Source organism: Echinops telfairi, unplaced genomic scaffold (genome assembly GCF_000313985.2).
Source record: "Echinops telfairi isolate 266 unplaced genomic scaffold, ASM31398v2 ScPeMD7_7469;HRSCAF=8507_1, whole genome shotgun sequence".
Taxonomy (NCBI): domain Eukaryota; kingdom Metazoa; phylum Chordata; class Mammalia; order Afrosoricida; family Tenrecidae; genus Echinops; species Echinops telfairi.
Window position 1 is genome coordinate 117,793,599 of NW_022111373.1, and position 20,044 is coordinate 117,813,642.

Here is a 20,044-nt window from a genome sequence, read left to right on the forward strand (position 1 = left end):
CCTGAATCCCTTGAACTTCAGAGAAAATGATGGTTCAAATGATATTTAACATTTCAAGAACAACTACAAGCTCTTCAAGAGTCTTGAGAGAGAGAGAGAGAAAGGGAGGAAGAAATAGGAAAAGATACAGTTTTACATTGTAGCGTTTTACTTCTATTAATTGCAGAACTTCTACTTCTATTAAGTGCACAACTCATAGTAAAACACAAGATTCAGTCCATTGGGGGAAATATTTACGTCAGTCATAGCCATGTATTTGGTACTTGGAAGGCTCATGGTTTCCAGGTCTTGGCTGCATTTACTGGCAAAAACATCCCAAAACTTCCGAAAAACACTTTCACTTTGACCCTACCTCCAGGAAATTCTGATTCAATTGGTTTGCTCAGATAAGTGGACAGTGCTCTTTTTTTTAAAGTTCTCCATGAACTACTATGTTGAGAGCCACTGAGGTAGCTCCAGTCATTGTGCAGTTTTCACCCTGAAACCAGGGTGAGAAGATGCACCGGTGTTTAGCAGGTCAGGAAAGATGCGGAAGGCAGTGAGTACATGATGAGTCAGGCCATTATCTGTCAAGTGTGCTAGGTGTCATTTCAGGTAAGAGGAAAATCCGTGGCAAAAATTAAAAAGGTACATTCATTTGCTTTTGTTCTTGACTGATTAGACCTGGTCTCTTGACTCCTGGAATTCTTTGCATGTCACTCAGAGCATTTCAACAGGATTCTGGTTTAAATTCCCCATACATATAAATGTGCCAATGAGCATGACCACAGCAATCTGTTGTAAGTCTCCTGGAGGCTGTGAGGCGATGGCAGACACCAGCAATGAGATGGACAGCAGAGAACGAGTGGACCAGAGCTCCTGAGCCCTGGGCTTGGAAAGTCTTTGCAGGGAAAGAGAGAGGATCCTTTTCAGTTTAAACTAAGCAGAATGTCCCCCGGGGACTGTGGAGGAGATAACAGGGAGAGAAAGCCAGGAGGACCATTATCCCTTTGTGATGACGCAGCTCAAAGCCCTGTAGTGAGCAATTAGACAAAGTAGACTTTCAGTCGGCTCAGATGAAGGCCCTTCGAGACGGACGTTTTATACATGCAGGAGTGGGCTGGTCCTCCCATGAAAATATCAGAGGGAAGACAAGGTAGATCAACAGAGCGAAGGTTCCTTTGGTTTCTTATCATGTTGTTGTTCGGTACCATCAAGTCTGTTCTGACTCATAGCGACCCTATGCGCAACCCAACAGAGAAGGACCCTGAGATCCAGAGAAGTCCAGTAACCTGCTTACAGCTGCACAGCAGACACTTAGACCTCGGTTCTCTCGACTGTAAATGAGTGGGTACTTATTATTTCATGATTACCATTATTATGGTTTGAAACCTTCTTCTTTAGCGAAGATGTAGGCCAGGTTCTCTGCTGGGTTCTGGAGCTAGGATAGAATGAATCCTCTCCTTGGAATGCCCTCTCCTGGGTGAAGCATCTTCAAAGACTCCCCTCTCCCCGCCAGGTCTGTAACCTGGGGCTTCTGTGCCTGGTTTGTGTCTCCCGGAGCCTAGCCTGCATGGGACGGTGTGGGCTTTGGGGGATCTGCCTTTACCTGCCCATGTCTGTCCACAGGTGGTGGGCAGGGGAGTGGGAAGCATGCTCGGCGACCTGCGGGCCCTACGGAGAGAAGAAGAGAACGGTGCTGTGCATCCAGACCACGGGCTCCGATGAGCAGGCTCTTCCCACGCAGGACTGCCAGCACCTGCTGAAGCCCAAGCCTCGGCTTTCCTGCAACAGAGACATCCTGTGTCCCTCGGACTGGACCGTGGGCGACTGGAGCGAGGTGCATTGGGGGGTTGTGGGAAAGTGACATCATTCCTACCTCACCAGCCCCACCAAAGGGACCGTGGGTCAAACTGCACACTAGCCAGCAACCATCTGGCCTATCTCTCGCCACCACCCATATGTGGATCTTCTCCTGCTTGTTTTCCATTCTTCTAGGATCTTGTTCTCATGTGCCCCACAGGCAGTTATGTCCAGGGGTGTGCCGGAGCCCACTCAGGCCGACCCAGGAGAAAGAAGTGATGCATTTCCATGATGCTTGCTTAGCACGAGGTCTTAAACTATTTGTCGTACATCGAGGAGGGCTCCCTACCTGACCCCCAGGAGCCAGTTTGCTCAACGTATACCATCAGAGCTCTGATGAGCTCAAACCAAGGCAGTGTTGTCTAGTGGGGGAACAGAGGGCAGCACCCTGACAGTGACAGCAGCCTCTCCAATCACACACCTATTCAGTCTGTGTCAAGGCCAGGTCTGACCGACCTTAGCATGTTCGCTGTTATTAGCCACATACACAAACATTAAATATGGGTTGCATCTTCTCACACAATTAACCTGATCTAATTCTCTGAGTATAATTAGAAATCAGAGGGTTAGAAGGTTATTGCAAACTTAGAGCATTTCATTTTCTGCAGGTCACCATGGAAACTGGTACGACCTGGCCTCAGCATGTCCCCAGAGTGATGGGGTATGATTAGCACCCTTCTTTTTCCCAAAGGCATGTAGTCTCAGTCGGGCCTCAGTTGGGCTGAGCCATACTTATTTTAGCTAATGCCTTGGCGAATGGCTGGAAAACAAATGATTTCTTAAACTATTTGTAAATGGATTCTGACATCTTACGGGCTTAATTTGGAAGCCATACACTTTCTATAACCATGATCTCATTCACTAGAATTTTCTAGAAACTCCTCTTGGGAGGTACCTTCAGAGAAAATTGAAAATGTTTGATTCCAGAGAATAAGAGCCACATGAACAACTTCCCTAAAAGCCTGTGTGTTTAGAAAGTATATATATTTGGCTAGAAATAAATCACCTAGAGTGGAGCCCTGGTGACATAGTGCTGGCACGTTGGGCTGCTAACTGCAAGGTCAGCAGTTTGAAGTCCCCGCTTCTCCAAGGGAAAAGGATGGGGCTTTCTACTCCTATAAAGAGTTTCCATCTCAGAAACTCACAGAGGCAGTTCTACCATATCCTGTAGGGGTGCTATTCGTCAGCATCGACAATAGCAGTGACATTGAGACGTGACCGAGCCTAGAAAGGCACTCCAGAGGTGCGGTGCTATCTAAAGACGAATTCGGAGTGTTGTGTAAGAGACAGGGCCATCTCTGAAGATCACTGTTTGGAAGCAGACACATAAAACCCCAAGCAGCTTCAGTAACTTTATTTCCAAAACTATTTCATTAACTCAGTGGCACAAATCAGGTTTCCTTAGCTTCTGGTTGCTTGTTTGCCTGCTTGCTTGTTTGTTTTCAGGGTGCAGTCTTAAACATCTGAGGGAAAGCTGAAAAGAAATGGGAGGTGTGGCCCCTATTGATAAGAAATGTCCATCAACGGGGAGAGATCGGCCCAACACCAAGGGAAGGAAAGGAAGGGCAAGGCAATGAAAAGACGCATTCGTGCAAAGACTGTGTCCCTGCACATCCAGGCAGGCGGGGTACTGGTGTGTGCGTGGGTGCACATGCTCACACCAGCGAGAGGCCAGAGCCTTCTCGCTGCTGGTCCTGGGAGGGGATGATGACAGCATGTGGCGGGCCTGGCCTATTAGTTCACAGCCAACTTAAATTGTTCTAAATTACAGTGTTGTCACAATAAGGCTGAATGGGGTATTGTGCCTGGGCCATTAAATCTGTTTACCAAAAATGTGCTGGCCACATGGAGGCAGTTAATAATGGTCTTCTCATAGGTTTTGCAATTGCAGAATCTCGTGGCTTTTTCCAAGGAATGCAATTACAGACTTGGCGGAGGACTTCTTTCTTGGGGGCGTGCTTAAGGGCTGCACAATGACCTGCCTTCACTGATGGATGAGGGACCAGAGGTTGGCACCATGGGACAACTACTGGTGTCTGGTTTTTGTTTGTTTTGTTTTTTAATGCAAGTCATTGGATTGACCCTTGACATTTGACCTGGGATCCAGTTTCTAGCTTCTACTTGACTGAGCTGACACAGACTGAGCTGGCACCTCCATCCAGGATAGTTACAAAGAAAGGGATTTTAAGTTAAGTTACCGCCAAACTATTGATGGAATGGATCTTCTTTTTATCCCCACTGTGCTATTTTGCTAATGTTGTATGGGGGGGTGTGCATTAAGCATTCGACTGAAAAATAGGAGGTTCAAACCCACCCATCACTTGGTGGGAAAAAGATGAGCTTTTCTGCTCTCATAAAGATTGACAGTCTCAGAACCCCCAGGAGCAGTTCTATTCTGGCCTGTGGTGTCACCAGGAGTGGGCATCAAATGGACGGTATAGGGTTTGTTTCTCTGGATTCTGCGTTGAGTGTATATATCAGCCTTCCAGCCTATCTGGAATAAGATGAAGTCTCTTTACCTTCTTAGCTTTGATGCCCGGCTGAATTTGAAGAGAGATGGTGCAGTGATTCTGGGTGTGTGCAGTATTTATCAGCTGCTTTTTAAAATCTTGAGATCCATATTATTTGAAGCAAAGTAGTCTAGCAAGGAGGTCCAGGGTGGTGGAAATAGTTAGGCACTTGGCTACTAGACAAAAGGTTAGCGCTTCAAGCCCAATTCATAGCACCTGCAAAGCCAGGCCTAGTAAACTGCCTTCAAAAGGCCCCAGCCTTCACATGCCAATGGAGCAGTCTGAGGTGGGTGTGGCATGGCCATGAGTCAGCATCAGCTCAAGGGCAACTAATCCTAGCAAACATGCTCCCGCATCGCCTAGTAATTGGTCTCCAGTGAGCCCGCTCGATAACCCTGGAGGAGCCTCAGTAAAGCCTTGGTGGCATAGTGGTTACTTGTCCGGCTGCAAGATCAGCAGTTTGAAACCACCAGGCGTTCCGTGGGAGAAAGATTCAACTTTCTTCTCCCACAAGAGTTACAGTCTCAAAAGCCTATGGGGAAGGCAGGTGGGAAGGGAGGGGAGGGGGGCAATTCTACCCTGTCCCATACCATCCCTATGAGTCAGAAGTGACTTGATGGCAGTGATTTTGGTTTAGTTTGGGTTTGCGAGAGTCTGAACCCATGGAATAACTGGATCCGAGCAATGGATGCTCCACATCAGGAGCCAGAAACTGAGTCCTATAGAATCCTTCCTTCCTGAGCAGGCCAGAGTGGGAGGGAGAAAAGGCCAAGTCATGAGCACCTCTTCTCTGTTAAAGAACCTTCCCCACCCCAGCCATGAAGGGAGGGTTGGCTGAGGAGAAGCAGGCTGGCAAATCATTCCACACCTTGCAGGCTTAAAAGAGGGAAGACTGTCTTACTAGGGGAAGCCCACGGCCACCCCAGAAAAACTTCTGTCCCTAAGACCTGTCCCTCCATGCACTGGATTCCATCCAAAACTTCCACCTCATTTTCTAAAGTTAGAAGGTTAAAGAGGGAGCTCTATTTGGCTGTAGACCAAAACCAAGCTGGCGAAGGATATACTGTCTAGCTCTGAGTTTATGTTGTTACCTCTGGAGCCTGTTTCCCTAGGTTCAAATCTTGGTTCCGCCACTTACTAGATGTGTGCGAGCTGTATCTTCTCTCTAACTCATTTTAGTTTTATATGGCGTTTCTTCATAAAATGAGATGATAGTATTTATTCTAAAGGAAATGAGGATTAAATAAGTAAACATTTCCAGAGTTCTCACTAGACCAGGGCCCAGCACACCATAAGCCCTATCCAGATAATCATTTTCTAGTAAAACGAAGCAAGAGAAGTAAAGATAACATCCACGGTTTGTTGAATGCTCTCCACACGAGGTGGTGTCCCATTTCATACTCCTTGGAATCACCTTCTAAGGTTGGTCTTATTTCATTAATACCCCCAGTCTCAACTAAATCATCTGAGGTTTAGAGAGTTAAGTCACCCCAAAACTCCCAGCTAGTAAGTGTTGGATCTGATTCAGATCCAGCTCTGGTTTGAAATTGAGCCCTTCTGTGGGGGAGGGCCCGAGCTTTGTCTTGGCTGGCACTAGCCACTGCCCATGTTTCTTTAGCCTCCTTCTCCTTCCGGTTGGCAGGCCAACAGAGGTGCTATTTTGTTTGATCTGATTTAGATGAGTATATGGAAGTATGAGTCTTTGGGAATACAGACTATGTGTGTATGTTTTGCAGAGATTTTTTCCACTCTTCAAGCAGTTTATATGTTCTAGATATTGAGGTGGTGAAATACAGCTTTGTCATGAAGGGGAGCAGAAGTCGGCATGTTAAGTCTAAGACTGACACAGTGATGACTGAGCCTGGTGCAACCAGGCGACCAGGGTGAGAAGGGAAACATGGGAGGTTCAATGATTCTTTCTATCTGGTAGCTGGAAGCTTATCTCTTCTTGAAGACATACCTTGGTAACTTGGTAATGAAGCCATGCATGGTAACTTGAATGAATGCCATCAGACCTTTAACAGAGGCTCTGAGAATGAATTAGAAAATGCTCAGGGCTATGCTTGGTAGGGAGTGATACCATCTTCTTGTTTTCTTTCCTTGCCCGGACGGATGCGTGAATGAATGGATGGATATGGGTAGAGGTGGATGTATGAGAGAATGAATGAGTGGAAGGATGGATGATTGGATGTATGGATGGATGGATGGATGGATGGATGGATGGATGGATGGATGATGGGTGGATGGATAGATGGATGATGGATGATGGATGGATAGATAGATGAATGGATGGATGATGGATGGGTGGATGGTGGCTGGCTGGATGGGTGTGTGATGAATATGGATGAATGGATATTTGGATGAATAGAAGGTTATGAATATATCAGTAGGTGGATATGAATTGGATGAATGAATATGGCCATAGAAAGTGTCATGTAGTCAATGAGTGTGGCGGGCTTTGTGCATCCAAGCAGGAAGAAGAGTGGGAAGAGTCCTGGCTGACATCTGGGAATGCACACAGGTTCTAATCTGAGTACTGCATACACTCACTGCACAGTTGGAGGAAGATTAGTTCATCTTAAAGAGACTTCATTTCCTGTATTGTATACCAAGTGTGTTATATCTCCTGGCATCCAGAAGTTATTAGATGATGAAATGTGTGTTAGATGAAATGCGATAGTAATTTCCCTGGGGTTTTTAGCCCTGATAATCCCTAACGCTCTGGTCTGGTGCTTGACTGTCTGTTCTCATTTACAAAGACAGGGATATGATGAGGGTTGATGTAATCCATGTGGTCCATGTAGGCACTTAGCATAAACAAATAAAATAAGAACTCACTGCTATCAAGTCGATTCTAACTCAAAGTGACCTGCTAGGCCAAGCAGAGCTGACCCTGTGTGTTTTTGAGACTGCAACTCTTTACAGGAATAGGAAACCTAGTCTTTCTCCCAGGGAGCAGCTAGTAGTTTCAAACTGCTGACCCTGTGATTAACAGACCAATCTTTGGCCCACTATGCCACCAGGGCTCCTTAACATAGTGGCTGGCACATAGAGAGAAAATGGTAGCCAGTATTAATAAGGAGGAAGGCCAGGGTCTATTTTCTAAGCTATGTCAACCATGCCAGGTCAACAACATCCTGAAGGACTTGATCCGGGCCCTTGCATTATCCTCTAATCCTCTCCCTGAGCTCAGGGCCATTTTATCCCCCAAAGGACAGTAAGCACAGAGTTTAGCATCTTCACATTTTCAAGGATCTTAAGAGTACTTGAGCCTTGAGGAGGCCGGGGGAGGGGGAAGACTTCATGCATTGCTTCTATAGAAACAAAAAAGGTATAATAATCTTATAAACCAATATCTAATTACACAATCAGAGCAAGTACTTCCTGGGCATTTTTATGTGGATTAAGCATCTCCATAGGTATTATCACATGTAATCCTACAATAGCCCCATCTTAAAGATGAGGAAACTGAGGCAAGTTAATGTGCCTGAGAAACTTGCCCAAGGTCACACAGCCACCAAGCCCCAAACCAGGATTTGAATCCAAGCAACAGAGCTTCTGCTCTGAACAGACATAGTCTTGGATGTCTGAAAGTTTTAGGAATTGGACAAGTCGTAGGGATTCTAAGCATTTATTGGGTGTGAAAACCACGTGCAGGTCGACTTTTCTCACTTTGCCAGAATCCCAGCGGCTGCATATTGATTCCTGAGAAATCAGAGCCACTTACACATTAAATAAGAACTTGCCACCAAACGCTTTCAAAAGAATCAAAATTTTTCAAATAGTTTTTTTTATTTCAGAAAAGGACTGTCGCTCGCCTGGGACTAGAGAGGCATGTGAATGCATTTGGCATGACCTGAGACAAAGGTTCCCAAGGCAGGCATGCCTCTGGGGGAATTTAACCTGCCCTTCTTGTGCCTGCCAAAAACAATCAAACAAGAAGAGAACCATCGATTATCTGAATCCTGAGGATTTTTTATTGAGTGCCATGCTGGGCCACATAGGATTGGAATGCATGAGGGGCTGGAGAGACCAGACATTGATTCTCACCAGTAAGCTTCCCCTTGCTCTACAGACAGAAGGCACTGCAGCGAGCATAAAGGCCATGTCTACTGTGAAAGGAAGGAGCTCTGATAGAGTAGTGGTTAAGTACTAGATACAACTAACTGAAAGGCCAAGGGTTCAAACCCTTTAGTTACTGAAGGCCAATGCTTTTGTCTGGACTCTGTCGCCAGCTGTCCAGCTCTTTCAATAAGGGGTGTCTATAATTGTTGAATATGAGTTCTTCTCAGCTCGGCAGCCTGTGATTCACCATCATGCCAGAGTAAACAGGAGCCCTTGTTTGAAGCAGGTAACAGCTCACGTGTCAGTTCTCTTTATCACGTGAGACATGTTTTTAAGGCTTCTCTACCTATCATTTCAGACTAAACCCTCCGAGAAAGCCCAGTTGTGTTTTTCCATATGTTTCTCTCAGGACTGTAGCCTTGATGCCAAGCGTGAGTCTCCATCTAGCAGTGCAGCTCAGGGGAGTGGAGCTGGCAAATTTAGCAGTGGACCCCTATGTTGGTGGGCTCCCCCAAGAAGCCTTTCATTAAGGGGTGGTGGCAAGTGAGAGGAGCCTAACTCCCAGAGAGACTATTAGCAGATTGACAAGCTGTTTGCCTGGCCTAGGGCTCCACGTTAGAAGCGATGGGCAGATGATAATCACAGCAGAGATTGTTTTTGAGAATTCTGAAGCCAGCAGTGGAGATGGCCTGGGAAGTGTGGTGCTGTGTGCTGCATTCATATCATCGGAAGGGCTTGACAGCCCCTAAGGAGATAAACACAGTAACACAGTGGAGCGATGTGCTGGAAGAAGCATGGGGCTGAATGCAAAGCGTCACAGTGTGTCCTGGTGGAACACTGAATAAAAAGGCAGCTTAAGTTTTAGGCCCCTGGTTCTTGGTTGCTAGTTAATAAGGCCCCACTGAGCACAGGAGGATGCCGTCCCAAGGGATAGCAGACACAGCTTCTGCGAAAGACCCGGAGTCCGCTGGGTGCTGCAGTAAGCAAGCAGATATGGATGTTAGGTTAGAGGGCTGGAGAAGGTATGGATACCTGCCTTGCCCCATGATTCCCAGACGAATGTTTTGAATTCCCACATCAGAATCCGGTCCAGAATTCTAGACCACCTGCTTTTGTTTTCACCCATCCAGTTGTGGTGTTTAGTTAGGTGCTCCACTGTTGTCCGGTTGATTCCAGGTGTAGAATTGAAATGTGACACCTGCTTCTGTTTCGATGCTGCTCACTGTATTACTTCCGTAGATAGGCCTCCTGTCACAAAAAAGGAAAAAAAGGAGTCCTCGTGACACAGTGAGGTAAGCGTTGGTTTTCCTACTGAAAGGTCGGCCATTGGGTCCCACCAGCTGTTCCAAGGGGAAAAGGTGAGGCTGGAGGCTTCCATGAAGAATGACAGCCTCAGACACACTGCCAAGCAGAGTTTCTCAGCTCCACAGGGTTTCTACGATGTGGAATCAACTGAACAACAGTGGGGGTGGGCGGTGGGCAATAAGACACCACAACTGGGTGGGTTAAAACAGTAGCAATTTGTTCTTGCAGAGTTCTGGATACTAGAAGCTGAAAGTCAAGGTTGACAGGACCATGCTCTCGCTCAAGACATGAAGGGAGGAATCCCTCTTTGTCTCTTCCTGCTTCTGGTTGTCCCAGGAGTTCCTTGGCTTATGGCAGCCTGGCTCCAGTTTCTACCTCTATCATCACATGGCCGTCTTCCTCCTACATCTGTGTCTCTGCCTTGTCTCCTCTTTTTTATAAGGACATCAGCCAAATGGCTGCAAGCCCACCTTACTCCAGCATGCCCTTGTGATAATTGACTACATCTGCAAAGGCCCTGCTCCTGTTCCAGCTAAGCTCACCCACAGGGACCATGGTTAGAACATCAACATATCATTGGTGGGGGATACAGTTCAACCCACAGCACCCACGGATTCAAGTTTGTATTGTTGGCTTATTTTATGATTCAAGAAGCCAAAGAACATGTGTTAGGGGTCCTAGTTTAAACCTTGGGCTATCCTTTTGAAACTGCTTTTCCCAATTAATATCCTAATCTGATGCCCCCCTGTGTTCCCAAATAGAACATTCCCATGGGATTTTCGTAGCTGTCATCTCCCCACCCCTACCCCCACCCCACCCCCCTTTGGCTGCCATCTTTACAGCAGCCACTGGCTAGGTCTTTCTTCCTGAGACCTTCAGAATAGGTTCGAACTACAACCTTTAGCTTGGCAACTGATCACACACCACCTACGCCACCTAGACAGCAAACAACCTGCCGGGTTACTCTCTCTCAGGTACTCCTACTGCACTCCTTGAGGTTAGTTGCCTTCCCAGAACCAAACTCCCGGCCATCGAGTTGATGCTGACTCAGAGTGACCTCATAGGACAGGGTAGAATTTCCCCTGTGGGTTCCTGAGACTGTAACTCTTTATGAGAGTAGAAAGCCCCCTCTTTCCTTTTAGGAGTAGTTGTTGGTTTTGAACTGCTGACCTTGTGGAACACAGCCCAACTTGTCACCACTATGCCACCAACGGTTCTGACAGATACTCACAGAGAGGGTTCTGACAGATAAGTGAACTCACAAATAGATATATAATAACAACAATGATAAAATTATTAAATGATATAAATAATCATTTAATAATTATATGAGGCTAGGTATACTCACACGGTTATTTAATAATTACTAGCATTGTTTTGATATAGATCTGAAACGTATACATTAAAAAACACATAGCTCTGTTCACCATAGGAAATTCGGATCTAAAACGCTCAGCAATATGCCCGTGAGCTGTTTGGGTCACCGCCATCAGTATCTTCCAGACTGACCCCTCCAGCTGCTTCTCCCAGACGCTCCTCACCTCGCCACTCTCGTAGCAAGTCACTCTGTGAGCTACTCTGATCTTCTGCATGGAAAGGGAAAACCAGGAATCCCCCAAGCCTTGTAGCATTATTATTACTTATTATTGTTTTATCACAGTGATAACAAACCTGTCCAATCATTAGTTGTCTTCTATGACAAATGTACCTTATTAAGACTGTAGTCGCTACTTCTCACAACAGCCTTGAAAGGGAGACATTCATCTTTTTCCATTTCACACCAATGTAAGTGACTCACTTGGTCCACACATGGAGAGAATAATGGCAGATCTATTTTTCACAGGTTCATCCTTTTTTAAAAAAACTTTTCATTGTTTTAATTTTTTTTAAATGCCCTCAAATGTGTCCAGTAGAGTCTGATTTCACTATTCGAAACAGTTCATGTGGAAAACAAAAAAAGCTGGTAGGGAAAGGTAAGTAATTTTCTATTATGACCACCTTTACCACTGGTTCTATTTTAATCTGATGCCACCTGACCCAGGCCTTGTGGTGCTGGGAAGAGTGTGGGTTAGTCTGGGTTTTTCTAATTATAAAGGAAGGCACATTATAACTGCTAGAAGAGAGTCTAGAGGTGATGGAAGGATCGTACATTCACGGCATGCCAACGCTAGGAAACAGCTAACACTGCGACGTCACATAAAGATTTGATAACTTTTCTAAATTACTGTACGCTTTGTAGGCCCCACTCTCCAATATCAGAAGCCCAGAGGCTCTTCAGTTTCACAAGGTCATGGTCTGTGCTTTCAGAGTAGTAGTCGGTAGGTGATGCAAGTGATTAGCACACTCAACTATTAACCGAAAAGTTGGAGGTTCAAGCCCACGCAGAGGTACCTTGAAAGAAAGAGCTGGTGGTTTACTTCTGAAAGACTGGCTATTGAAAAACGTGTGGAGGAGAGTCCTGCTCTGACACACAGGCTGGCCGTCAGGCAGAATTCACTCAAAACCAGCTAGTGTATTTTCCATTTGTGGAGAATGAGTGATTGGTCCTGGACCCCAGAGATCTCTAGGAGATGCATATTAATATCCAGGAGGTGAATTTCTGCAGAAAACACAAAGATCACAGACACAAATTTTAGAGATAGAGGAAACAATTTTAACTGAACAATTTCGTTTCCACCTGACCAGTCTTTGTGTACTGTAAATGTGGCATGAGAACCACACATCTTTTCCCCTGAGACCAACAGCTGCCTCTCTTTTCCAGTGTTCGGTTTCCTGCGGTGGTGGAGTGCGGATCCGCAGTGTGAAGTGTGCCAAGAACAACGATGAGCCTTGCGATGTGACCAAGAAACCCAACAGCCGAGCTCTCTGTGGCCTCCGGCAATGCCCCTCAAGTCGGCGATTTCTGAGACCCAGTAAAGGGGAAATCTCGAATGAGAAAAATCTACCACCCTCTGAGAAAGACCCCTTAAAACCCATCCCTCCACCTATGTCCAGTCCCGGGACACTGGCCACACCCACAGCGCCTCCGCCAGAAAGTGGCAGCACGGTGACAATCAAGACCCTGACGCCTACCACAGCCTCCCGAGGAGACCTGGGTGGGAAAGAGTGGCAAAGGAGTTCAACCCAATCAGAGCTGGACCCTCATCTCAGACCAGCAGGAAGTGCTTCTCAGCCCCCCCTCACTGCCTGGCCTGTGAGTTCCCAGTCAAGGGAAGAGAATGTTTCCGATTCACACACAGTTTCTACCTCGGAGGGAGAACCGTCAGCCACAACAGCAAGTGGCCGGGAGTTCTCCCCTTCCAGTGACCCCATCACTTGGCAGGAGCCTCCATTCTACAAGACTTTGGCCAAAGATCCAGAAATGGAGATTCAGAGCGGTTCGGGGGAGGGTAGTGAACAAGCTGAGCACAACAAAGAAAGCAATCCTGGAAGATGGGCTGATGACAGAGTGCCTGGAAATGATCCTCCAGTCGTAAGAAGTGCAAAGCTGCTCGTCCGGCCGCCACCAACACCTTATCTCAGGGAGGACTCTTCGTGGTCACCCATCAGCACAGTGATGGAAGGCTTGCCACCCAGCCAAAGGCCCACTCCTCTCACGGAAGCCACACCTGGAGTTCAGCAGATAGTCACAAAAAGTCCAGCACCCTCAGAAAAGTCAGTAAACCATAACCATCTAGAACTGCCAAGCAATATGAATCTCACGCAAACTTCTGGGCCGGTCCTGACGGAGGAGGATGCAATGAGCCTGATTGCTGAGGGCTTTTTGTTGAATGCCTCCAATCACAAGCAGCTCACCACTGACCGCCGCCCTGCCTACTGGATCGTGGGCAACTGGAGTGAGGTAGGAACTTGTATTTTTACCCTGGGCCTGACTCTACATGGGAAATAGTTTGGAGGGTTGCATTCTGCAAATTTCAATATGAACTTGTAATAAAATATAGTCTATGGCATGCGTAGTGGTTATACACTGGGCTGCTAACTGCATGGGTCAACAGTTCAAAGCTCTCAGCAGCTCAGCAAGAGAAAGATGAGACTCTCTACTCCCGTACAGAGTTACAGTTTGGGAACCCACAGGGACAGTTGTACCCTGCCCTATAGGGTCACTATGAGCCAGCATTGACTCGACGGCAGTGAGTGAGTGAGTGAGTGAGTGAGTATGTAAAAAGCACTTGGAATAATCAAGTTCATGCCCTCGCTGTTCTTTCGTACTTCCCCAAATCCTTAAATGGCAAAAATAAATAAATCTACAGGGGAGAACTAATGTGGTGAGATAGAGTGGAACCAACATTAAACTAAGTCTAGAGGCCTCCACTCAGCTTTAAAAAAAATAGTTTTATTGGCATACAAATCACATATACAATTCACTAATTTAATCATATAAATAGAGTTATGCAATCATCACCATAATCAATGTTAGAACATTGTTTCCTTTCTTGTACTCATTGTGGTTAGCTCCCCATTTCCCTCAACCTCCCCTGCCATGTCCCTAGGAAGTTATCGATCCACTTACTGTCTCTATAGATTTATCTCTCCTGGATTTCATACACAGAAAAGCATACAAAAGACTGGCAAAATAAAAATGGATCCCCAGTCAAAAAGAAAGCAGAATGTATTAAAAACTGAAACAACTTAAAATGGGTCAAAAGGGAGATTAAATGATAAGGATTACATTACATTTTAATGTAACTATATCTGCCGTAAGCCACTTTACAATATTCTCTGTCCGATGGCAAGGCTGTTCATATCCCTGGACTGTGGTCACAGGAGATTCACCAGAGGCTTAATCCATGTGGGGACCTTGCAAATAAACTATGGGCTTCCACTGTCATACATAACCTTCTGTAAACTGGGGGTTCAAATTTTAAGCTTTAATACCACTCTCCTCTCAGGATTTGGATTTTATTATTTACAATCCTTGGATCAGACAGGCTGGTGTGCTTCTATGTGGACTTAGCTGATGTGTTAGATGGCTGCTTATCTGAAGAGAAGCCATTCACAGCCCACATGCTATTTTAGCCTTTTTCTGCTTGCCTTTGTTTGATCTATAGAGAACAATAAAGCTAGCATAGATTATTCCTAATGTCCACGATGGAAGACAATCAAAAAGTCATTATCAAAACAGATCTAATAATGGTTTAGACCGGTTGAAAAAAATCACAAATGGAATAAAAATATGAGATGCTTTTTTAAATGAATTCTATGTGAATCACAATGGACTTCAAAGCAGTGGGTTTTAAGCGTTTTTATGTGTTTTGTTTTGTTTGGAGGAGTCTTGGTGGTGGTGGTGGTTCACTGGATTGTTGAAGTATTTACATTTTTTAAATTATTTGGCTATTTTAAGAGAATGTCAAAGAGAGAGAAAATCATAATGATTAAATACTGATCCTCATTTTCTGATTCATAAATCAGAAATGTTTTTCTCTTTCTAGAGTTAATTTTGTCCTTTGAAACATAAAAATCCTCTCCCTCCTATTTGAACATTGAACGGGCAATGTATGAACTTGGTAGAATATATTGACAATGTAGAAGGGGATGATGTCAGAGTGTTCCTGTTTCAAATTAGCCAGAAGTTTTAGGGCATTTCATGACTCATCTGCTTAGCTACAGTAAATGAATTAATTGGAGCTAAAATAAAAGGAAGAACACATTAAAGTATAACGCATTCTCATTTTCAAACCACTTTTGTATGTAGTCTCTTCTTTTAACAGTCCTAGGAGGTAGGTAGGTCTCTTTTTTTTTGGGGGGGGTGTCAGTGTATAAATAGAGAAATTAAGATTTTTAAAGGTTTAATGATGTGTGTCTGGAAACACACTCTTCAGTGGGATGATGAACTATAAGTTGAGATTTCTGAGTTTTTCCATGTTAACTAGCTGTCCCTCCAGTGAATTTCAGCCCAACGGACAACTTAACCACATGGAAGGCTTCGGTATATGGGTTGATCAGCATCATTGGTCACAGCATTGATTGTACTGCTAACTAGGCAAAATAGGTAAATGCAAACCTCCAAAACTCTTTTAATGCATCAAATATTCTAGTTTGCATTTCACTAGTATTTACTAGTATTGATATTTATTTGATTTTAAACGTGATTCATTACTTTTATTTTCAGCATAGTGTCATCTTATCTCCCATAACAAATAAGGAACCCACGCTTGGGAGGAAAATTGATCTTCATGCTTAGAGCAAATCAATTTGTGGAAAGAAGAGAAGGAATAGTCTCACGTTCCCACACACCTTCATTATCCTTCTTTTCTGATCAATGCTAAAGGGTTCTTGAGGAGGAGGCTGTTGACAATGAGCATACATAGCGTATGTACCATGAAGAAAGGAGTCCTGATGGTACTTCAGACTAATCATTGAGTTGCTAATCTCAAGACCAGGGGTTCAAATTCACCAGTCACTCCACAGGAGCAAGATGAGATGTCTGCTCCTATAAATATTTACAGTCTCAGAAAACCAAAGAAGCAGTTGCCCTATAGGATTGCTGTGAGTTGGAATCTACTTGATGGCAGTGTGTGTGTGTGTGTGTGTGTGTGTATCTTGAAGTATATTTTGTGCTAATTTACATGTATTCACCATAGCCCTACACCACAGCCCTACTAAAATGGAAATCTTTTCCCTGTTTTAGAGATAAGGAGGTAGGAGGTTGAAGCTAAGAGAAGTTAAGGGGTTCACTGAAATCTGATGCTCTCAGGCATCATGAACCAGGGATTGAATTTGAACTCATACTGGTCTCATGACTAAAAATCCATTGCTATGCAAACCAGGAAATATCACTACTCTCTGCATTTACCTCTGTTTTTATATGATCCTACAATATATAAAAGAACTACCATTTTTGTGGAGTTGCTGGAATAGGGAGGTGAGAATGTCATGCGCTTCATGTTGTGGTTGTTAGGCGCCATCAAGTCAGTTCCAACCCATAGCGACCCTGTGCACAACAGAAGGAAACCCTGCATGGTCCTGTGACATCCTTGCCATTCCCATGCATGAACCCACTGTTACAGCCACTGTGTCAATCCGTCTCCTTGATGACCTTCCTCTCTTCTGCCGCCCCTCCACTTTACCAAGCATGATGTCCTTCTCTAGGAACTGTCTCTCCTGACAATATGCCCAAAGTATGTAAGATGAAGGTATGCCATCCTTGCCTCCAAGAAGCACTTCTTCCAAGACTGGCATGTTTGTCCTTTTGGCGGTCCATGGTACTTTCAATATTCTTCTCCAGCACCATAGTTCAAATACATTCGTTCTTCTTCCATCTTCCTTATTCAATATCCAACTTTCACATGCATGTGAAAATGCCAGGGCTTGGATCAGGCACACCTTCATCCTCAAATAACATCCTTGCTCCTCAACACTCTAAAGAGGTCTAGCAGAGAATATTTACAGAATGCAACTCGTCTTCTGATCTCTTGACTGCTGCTTCTATGAACATTGCTTGTGGATTCAAGCAAGATAAAAATCCCTGGTTCATAGGAAATGCTTTTTTTAAATGCCTTTGGGAGCATTCTGCATACTTCGGGTTTGTAGGGACAAATACCTCTCATGATGTAGTCACAGTGGATTCAGCCTAAATATTTTGAAATAAAATATGAATCTTTAGATTTGAGGGGAAGATGTTATTTAAAATCATTCCTTTAGAAGCTTTTACGTCCTCCTAAAAATGCTGGATATCCCTATAGGGTGTATTGGAGTCCCCAGGGGTGCAACCAGTTAGCCTGCTTGGCTGCTGACCAAAGTTTGGAAGTTTTTGAATCCACTCAGAGGTGTCTAATTCCAACAAGTCAGTCATGGGAATCCTTGTGGCGCAGCATGTTTCTACTCTGGCACACACAGGTTTCCATGAGAACGAGTCTGGTTCACAGCACGTGGTTTAAAAGGCCTCTCCATAGAGCTGGCAGGCTCAGAAAGCATGTTCTCCCTTCAGTCATAGCAGTCTGGATGGGGCGTGGCCTCTGCAGATGCAAAAGCAAAGAGAGGAACTTACGATGAGGCAAATAACGATTTGACAATCGAGTAGAAAGCGCATGTACTTTTCTATTCTGGTCCTTAGTACAGTAGTCTTAAAGGGCTGACAATTAAAGATTCCTTGAATCTTAGGAAGGATACAGTGTGAATATGGAAGAATGTGAAAGAGTGAAAAGTGATAAAATGCTTAGACAGAGGATCAGTAATGAAATAATCAAAATATGAAGACATGTCTCCAGTTCCAAGTGAAATTAAAAGTCCCACATAGATACTCACACAGGAAAACACACCACATACCTGAGAAGCTAGGCTATTCTAATAAATAGAACCCAATGAGTCATGAATGATCCATGGAAGCAAAAGTTGGCTGTTCTCTCATATAACAACTCAAGGTGAATCCAGGACCAAATCTTCATGATGGAGAATGGTGCTCCCATCCCTGCAGACAGTCACTTGGGAACCAGGGCTAACAAGGGTTTTGCCATCGTCCTCGTATTCTAGGTGCCCCGGGGTTGCCCTCCAAGTCAGAAAAGGAAAAGAGCAGAGAGGCGCACCGGTGGCAGGTTGTAGGGGGAGGCCTAGGGGTGGCACGCATGCCCTCTCATAAACACCTGCCTAGAACTAAGTAATATGACCCAACCAAACCGCAAGGAATGCTGGGAAGTGTGGCAGAAGCAGATAAAGGAAAAGGATACCTGGCACCCTCCCATTGGATGGCTCAGCCACTGTGGTGTTAGGCTTCGCATTCTGGCCACAGTGAGAGGAAGGATTTGAAGGGAATAAAAACTGGAGGTGATGGGGGAATGGTCACGACGTTCTGGGGTGGTCCAGATGGGACTTGAGGACCGTGACCGGAAGGAACAGGGTGAAGAGAGAAGATACATTGAAGCTGCGTCCGGGGCTTAAAATCAGTAGGATTTCTGTGAGTAATCAGCTGTGGATGTGAAAAGGAGAGGGGAAAAGTGAAGTCCGTTATGACTCTTCAGTTTCAATCTTGGGGTTCTGGGGGTCAGAGATCGTCAGTAAAACGGAGCCGGTTAAGTGCTCTGATTGAGTGCTCAGCTGCTAACAGAAAAGTTAACGGTTCAAACCCATGAGCTGCTCCTGAAGAGAAAGATTGGCTGGCTGCTTCTGCGAAGAGGGCAGCCTTGGGAGCCTATGGGGCAGGGCTACTCTTCCTGGAGGGTCGCTATGAATCAGAAGCAATGTCATGCTAATTGGAAAAAGGAGCTCTAGTGGCTCAGTGGATAAGCACTCAGCTCCTAACCAAAAGGCCAGTCATCCAGCCCATTGGAAGAATTCTTGTGCTCTGCATTGTGCAAGGGAGTGGCTCACGTTTTGAGATAAAGTTGCACCTCGTTGAATTGCCGCATTGAATCAGACACCATAAGCCAGTCAAGTGTAGACCACGTCGTTCTACAGAATGGAAGTGGCAGCCGAATTCAGAGCATTGCCCACATTATGATGACACAGCCCTTCCTTAACCTAAGTTCCGATTCGCAGCACGTTTACTCACCAGCTCCTTGACCGGGTCAACCAGATGCTGCTGGGCCCCAGCTGTACCAAGGAGGAGCATTTCCAGGACAAAGTGAAGCTGTCCCTTACCTTCCTCAAGGATCTGTCCTTCTCCCCACATCCTACCCCATGTTGGAACTCATTTCATATAAATCCCAATCGTTAGGGTTCCAGTTTACCTTTACTGGGCTCCGTGGACTTCCTCTTGTCATGCTTCACCTTCCAACTGCTCCCTCCTGCCCAAGTAGAAACTGCCAAGGAGAATTAAGTGAATGTATGTTCACAAGCAGGAATAGATTCTGAGCCCTAGAGACAGTATATTTTTTTGCAACAAAAATGCGCAGAAAGTAAAACTCTAGAGACATCACTAGAGATTCACCAAGATCATCCCTAGCTTGGGAATCCACGGAGAGCTCCTGGATCTCACTGGCTTCTCACCTAAGTCTAAGAAAATGTCACATTTTCTTCTTTCTTGTACACCTACTCCTCACTAACTGAGATTATGCTGATTGAAAAAAATTCCCCAGTGGCACCTCATGTATACAGGGTGATGACTGAGCCCGGGGTGCCCTCACAGACTACCCTAAACAATATCTCAGAGGCCCAGCAACAACCAGCCACGTGAGGTACGGCAGCCAATGGGGCTGCCCTCTCTCGTTCACCTGAACAATCTTGGTCAGCCAAAGAGGGTGGGGGACACTATGGGATGACTTGGGGTTGTGAGCAGGCAGGTGGAGGACAAGCAAGGCCCAAGGGTGCCAGGAAGGTCGATGGGAAGAGGCAGGAAGGGGAGGAGAGGCTGTTCAGGGCTGTGGGGCTGAAGTGAGCAGAGGGTGAGC

At 45.4% G+C, this 20,044-nt stretch overlaps 1 protein-coding gene across 1 annotated transcript in view; it reads left to right on the forward strand.

Moving 5' to 3' along the window:
* Positions 1-20,044, forward strand: part of ADAMTS12 (ADAM metallopeptidase with thrombospondin type 1 motif 12) — a 159,790-nt gene that overhangs the window by 95,103 nt on the left and 44,643 nt on the right. The window contains exons 16-17 of the mRNA XM_045285263.1: positions 1,609-1,819; positions 12,484-13,563. Coding sequence (XP_045141198.1) covers positions 1,609-1,819; positions 12,484-13,563 — 1,291 coding nt within the window. The remainder of the gene's footprint in view (positions 1-1,608; positions 1,820-12,483; positions 13,564-20,044) is intronic.